Source organism: Limanda limanda, chromosome 17 (assembly GCF_963576545.1).
Source record: "Limanda limanda chromosome 17, fLimLim1.1, whole genome shotgun sequence".
Lineage (NCBI taxonomy): Eukaryota > Metazoa > Chordata > Actinopteri > Pleuronectiformes > Pleuronectidae > Limanda > Limanda limanda.
In genome coordinates, this window is record NC_083652.1 from 24,044,520 (window position 1) to 24,050,685 (window position 6,166).

At 39.9% G+C, this 6,166-nt stretch overlaps 1 protein-coding gene across 1 annotated transcript; it reads right to left on the bottom strand.

Moving 5' to 3' along the window:
• Positions 1–1,142: 1,142 nt before the first annotated feature.
• Positions 1,143–6,166, bottom strand: mrpl12 (mitochondrial ribosomal protein L12). The gene is made up of 5 exons (XM_061090205.1): positions 5,956–6,166; positions 2,954–3,152; positions 2,785–2,850; positions 2,478–2,615; positions 1,143–1,342 (listed from the first exon to the last, which is right to left on the bottom strand). The coding sequence occupies exons 1-5, from the start codon at positions 6,012–6,014 to the stop codon at positions 1,226–1,228; spliced, it is 579 nt and encodes a 192-aa protein (XP_060946188.1). The 5' UTR covers positions 6,015–6,166; the 3' UTR covers positions 1,143–1,225.

A 6,166-nucleotide genomic window follows, 5' to 3' on the forward strand; every position in this document is an offset into this window, starting at 1 on the left:
CACTTTTGTTGATTTCACCTTTAAGTCTTATTACAAACTACATGTTCTCTATCTTTACAAATTAAACATGTCTATTTGTGTTCGGGTTTTTCAACCCTCTTTGGAACATTTTCCAGCATTAACACTGATCTGGTCTTAATTAGATAAAACTTAATTTCTGAGGTCCTCGTGAAGGTTAGGGATACGATTCGGGTTACGCTGTCCATCATTTAATGGAAGTCAATGATAAGTCCCAACAATGAAAGCTGAGCAGTTGTGTGTTTGAACTTGAGCAGATATCGACGGAGTGAGGACACCAAGTGAAAGTCAGGACGTTTTGGTCATTCTTCTCTCTGACCCACGTTGGAAAGGCTATGTGAGGGTTTGGACTTGGTTATACATTTAGCAGTTTGTTAAGGTTAGGGTTAGTGGCTAGTGAGGGCTTTATACCAATGAGTGTCCTCATTAAGATAGAAGTACGTTTTGTGTGTGTGTGTGTGTGTGTGTGTGCGCATACAACCACCACTCAACCTGTGAGAGGTGAACAGAAGAGATATGATGACCTCTAGTGGACAGTAGCAGTACAACTGACTAAGAATATTCACTTCTTCCCGGGACAGATTAGAAACAACACAACAGACCATGACTTCACATTTCTTTCTTATCAGTTGTAAAGGTTTCATAATCAACATTTAGCATAAAATCAACAAGATCAATATAAGAAAACATAAGAGAAGGAAAACATGGAGATTTCAACTTTAATCACATTATTAACAATTCTATGAGCAATGTACAGACTGAGCCCAGGCATCCGTTGAGCTAGATACAGTATCTGTTGTTCTTTAACATAGGGAATGGTAACCATGTCCCTACAGCATCAGCTTTCCTTCTGTGAGGAGTTTGAGTCACCCGCAAACACACACACACACACACAATGATCACCGACTTACTTGGCACCCAGGCCGCTGTGTCTGTAGCTGGTTGCTTCACCGGATTCAGACACACGAGCAGACAGGTGGACGAGCAGTGGGGCGATGTGCAGGCTGTGAGCCTGGAGAGTTCAGTCTGAGTCTCACCGCCCCACCGGACGCTGCTGAGAGACCGCTCTCCTGTCAGAAGAGATTTCTTTGTTTTCTCTCTCGTTTGTTGTGTAAAAAAAAAACAAAAAAAAAAAAAAAAACAGAAATAATAAAATGAAGGACGAAGTGCTGGAGCAGCAGACTGATGAAAACATGGCTACGAAGATCTACTCTAAAACCACAGTCCCGCCTGCCGCCTCCAGGGCCGCTTTCAGTTTCTCTGCCTCTTCTTTGGATACGTTTGCCCGGATTTCCTGTGGAAGAGCCTCCACTAGTTTCTTAGCCTGGTTTAGGAAAGAGAAAAGAAAATATACAGTTACATGACAGGACCTGGTGTAATGTCCTCAGTCTTTCTGAAACACCACGACTCTAAAAGAGATCATAGCATTTTTAAAAGAGGGACCAATATTGCTTATAGAAACAGTATTTAAGGCCTCATTTAACTCAAATTATGATAACTGTGTCTAAAAATCTCAATATTAATGGTCAATCAATCAATCAATCAAATTTTATTTGTATAGCCCACAATCACAAATCACAGTTTGTCTCATAGGGCTTTAACATGGTGAGACATCCTCTGTCCTGAACCCTCAGCAAGAGTCAGGACAAACTACTAAAAACCCTTTTAACAGGTGAAGACACATAGAAACCTCAGAGACACATGTGAGGATCCGTCTCCCAGGACGGACACAAGTGACACAGATGTCAAGTGTAGGAAAACATCAAGATTAAAGTTTTTTAGCAGCATCCAATCAATCAATCAAGTTTTATTTGTATAGCCCATATTCACAAATCACAATTCGTCTCATAGGGCTTTAACAAGGTGTGACATCCTCTGTCCTTAACCCTCAGCAAGAGTCAGGAAAAATTACTTAAAACCCTTTTAACAGGTAAAAATAAGTAGAAACCTCAGAGAGACACATGTGAGAGTGAAGCTTGTTCACATTTTTAAATATAGTTTGACCAAATAGAAAAGTAGAAAGTTGCCAGAGGCCTACTCTGTGGTACTACTGGCGTGTGCAGGCTCATGATCTTAGATTTGATCTTTGTCTCAGTTAAACGTCAGTTTATAATTTTCATGCTCAATAAAACTATAGTTTGTTTTATATCTTAGCTTCACACTCAAAGGCAAATTTAAGTTATCATTGCCCTTTATTCCCTGGTCAAAATCAGATATCATAAATTAAATTTTACTCATATCTTATATGACTTAGTTTGAGTTTGAGGACAGACTTGGTGTAATCTATTACAGTCACTAACTGTCACTCTTTACATTAACAGTTTGGTTTGTCTATGGGCAGAATTTGTTAAACCCTAATAAAGTGAGGTACTGTTTCATTAACTGTGGGGTATTACGAGACCGTTCTAGTACACATTGTTCTTTTAAATTCAGATCAGGACTGATCTCTAATAACTTACCTGAACCAGATTCAAGCCTTGAATGCAGTTCTTCACTTCCTTTATAAGTTTGACTTTTTCCGCCCCCTTTAATTCCGTCAGTTTGACTGTGAAGTGAGTTTTCTCTTTCTTGGCCGGGACGTCCTCCTCTTCTGCAGCCTGGTTACACAAAGGGAGAGAAGGACAGTTACTATCTGCTGCTACTCATTAAATAGGCCTTTAAACAAAAATGATAAAGAATTAGGGAACCAGTGGTTTGACTTGATCTGGATTCTGTGGTGGTGTCTTACATTGTAAATAATGAATCTATAGTTGTGATCATTCTCACCTGAGCCAAAGGCAAAGCTGCTGCACCCATCGGCATCATTCCAACATCCTGAATGTTCAGAGTTTTCTATGATCACAAAAAGAGGAAACAATTAAATCAACATAAAAAACGTATAATCACATGATCTACCCGAAGAGACAAACTGTGGTTTAAACTGTTTCCCACAGACCTTGAGGAGCTCGTTGAGGTCCGACACCTCTAACAAAGTGAGGCTGGCGATGTCATTGACCAGCTGCTCGATTTTGGGGGAATACTGTCGGGGTGCTCCGTCCAACGGGGGGGCGGCGATGGCGTCTGAGTGGGGGGTCGGGCTGGTCCTCAGAAGTCTGAGTGCACACAGAGCCGGGGTCTGCCGCTGGAGGTGTTGCCTGGAAAATGAAAATAAATTAGCTGATGTTCTCGGACACAGGAAACATAACTGGTGTGTAGAGTCAGCTGAGAACATCTGTAAGAAACATCTGGCTCCAGGATATTCAAACTTTGTTCTCACTGATCAATCTGTGATCAGATTATCTACAGATCTGGATATCAATGTGTCCCCCTAACGGAAGCTATGTTTTTACCCATGAATGAGGGTCCGGACCTGGGAGCAACCCCCCACCTGTCACTGCAGATCCACCGATTCATTTCACATTCATTCACATTACAAAATAGGGCATTTTTCAACATTTTCATAACTTTTCCAGGGAATAATGCTCTAACAGGTCTGGACAATAAGGTGAAAAGTCACATCAACATAAAAGAAATATTCATATCAGTCATTTATCATGATAAATATGACATTGTTTCTTTAAGAGCTTAGAAGTTTTTTGCTCCTGAGCGGAGATGTTTTAAACTTTCCTCTAGAGCAGAGAAACACTTTACAAATCTGTGGGAGATCAATCATGTGGTTTACCTCCTGACTGTGTTTGGACAATGCACAAGTATTATATCAATATACTTGTTGAAATCATTGATCTTGAATATATAAAGTTAAAGAATATTTAGTGGACTGAGATTTGTGTACGTGTGACAGAGATTATAATATTTTTAAAGAGTCTTAATTTCTCACGATGCATGTAAAAACAACAAAAACATGCAACTTCCACTATTGAGTAGCAGAGATTATGTGGATTCAGGAAGATTTACACAAATTTGACTAATCTTTTGGAGTTTGAGAAGTGAAACCACATAAATAAGGCATTTTTGGGGCTAATTTAACAATTAAATCTAAATTATCACGTGTAGAATAGTCTGGACTTGGGTTGAGGTCTGTTGTCCACTGAGTGACCCAAGGGGCTCTCAGCCTTTCAGGTACCTTCAGCTTCAGGTAGCCTGTTATATATTTGAAGACCAATGTCGTCTGTATGAATATGAGAAGGAAAGAACAAGGAAATGTTTTGGACAATCTGAAGTGGTACATAGCTGTTAATATTGAGGTGATATAATATATAGTAATTGTTGATTTTCAATCATGAAAACTGACGTCTGTAAATACACACTTAAATATATTTCCCATATTATAACACTCATTCTTGCCAGAAGTGCCTTTTGAGTACTTAATGCTTTATGTACTAATTTCTAGTTCTCATCAACTTTGTTTTGTTGAATAATAATCAACACTTATGTGAATAAATGAAGTAAAACAATAATCAGAGCAGGTTGTGTTTCTCTATGACACCTAACATCTGCTCAGTACATAAATCAACTGACAATCAAATTATTGAGCAGAGAAAGACAAACACTTTGCAAATCTGTGGGAGATCGATCATGTGGTTTACCTCCTGACTGTGTTTGGACAATGCACAAGTATTATATCAATATATTAACCTACTTGTTGAAATCTGTGATCTTGAATATATAAAGTTAAAGCCTATTTAGTGGACTGAGATTTTTGTACGTGTGACAAACTTGCAACTTCCACTATTGAGTAGCAGAGATTATGTGGATTCAGGAAGATTTGCACAAATTTGACTAATCTTTTGGAGTTTGAGAAGTGAAAACACATAAATAAAGCATTTTTGGGGCTAATTTAACAATTAAAACTAAATAATCACGTGTAGAATAGTCTTGACTTGGGTTGAGGTCTGTTTTCCACTGAGTGACCCAAGGGCCTCTCAGCCTCACAGGTACAATCAATGATCATCTGACAAACAAATGTGTGTCTAATGTCTGACTGCAAAACACATAGAAAGTGGTGCAGGATTTACTACTGACAACTTAAAACGGTTGTATTCAAATCTCGATCTAAAGCAGACAAAACGTAATCCACATGTTTATGTCTCATTATTGTTTGCTCATTGTTTCGTGACACACAGACAATGAGGACTTTCATTCCACCCCCACTCCTCTAGGATGTGTCAAATTAACACATTATATCATATCATATTATATTATACTGCATTACATTGCATATTGCAATATGACACTGTTAACTGTTTTGCATTTAGCATTTCACTTTTTACTTCACTTTTTATATATTTTTTTATTCAGAAATGTTTATCTCAAAATAAATGTTACTTTGTATAAATATTGGTAAAAAGGGAGTAAATAAGAAGTAAACAATGAGTAAATATATACTGGTTTCCCATTTTTTATTGCTCTCCTATACATGTTGTATTTATTGCGTTTTTATGTTTCTATGTTCATTGTTTGCACCAATAACCAGAGAAAATTCCTTGTATGTGTGAACGTACTTGGCAATAAAATACTTATGATTCTGATTATGATTCTGATTCTGAAGGGAAGATGCTGGTTGAGGTTATTCAAGCACAAGTAACGTGTTCCTGCAGCTCAGTGTGACCTTGGCTGTCAGGAGCCTCATCCAACAGACAGGAAGCTAACAGCTACAACATTAATATCTACTTTCATTCCTTTGTTATAAACCAGCTCAGGACGTCATGTTTCTATGAGTCTATTTACTGGTGTTTTATGATCATAGTGTTAAAGTCTGAGGGGGTGGAAGTCACCGAGCTAACGTTAGCTAATCTACTACAGTTTAAACACAAGCTAGCTTCTACACAACCGCAGACACACAACACAGTGTTCCCAGGGAGCTACACGTTCAACACGCAGAACCAGTGTGTGTGTGTCTGTGTGTGTGTGTGTGTGTGTCTGCCCTTGAAGCGGCGGGACCGGACCAGCACCGGTGTTCCGTGCCCGGTGCTGCCCGGCCAGGAGCGCGTCACGTACCGGTGCGTGTTGGCCGCGACCCGCAGCGCGGACCGGAGGCAGCGGGTGGAGCAGTACATGGTGCCCGGGGGCTGGAGCCGCTGGTCCCGGTGTCCTGGAGGATGCTGGTCCCGGTGTCCTGGAGGATGCTGGTCCCGGTGTCCTGGAGGATGCGAGCCGAGCTGAAACCACACAGGATCCTTCTGGGTCCGCTGCTTCAAAAGCACATGGC

Coding starts and splice junctions, on each gene's coding strand:
- mrpl12 (XM_061090205.1), bottom strand. CDS start 6,014: ATGTACTGCTCCACCCGCTGCCTCCGGTCCGCGCTGCGGGTCGCGGCC. Junction 3,153..5,955: donor GTCGCGGCCAACACGCACCG/GTACGTGACGCG, acceptor TTCATTTTCCAG/GCAACACCTCCAGCGGCAGA. Junction 1,343..2,477: donor AAGGCTTGAATCTGGTTCAG/GTAAGTTATTAG, acceptor TTCCTAAACCAG/GCTAAGAAACTAGTGGAGGC.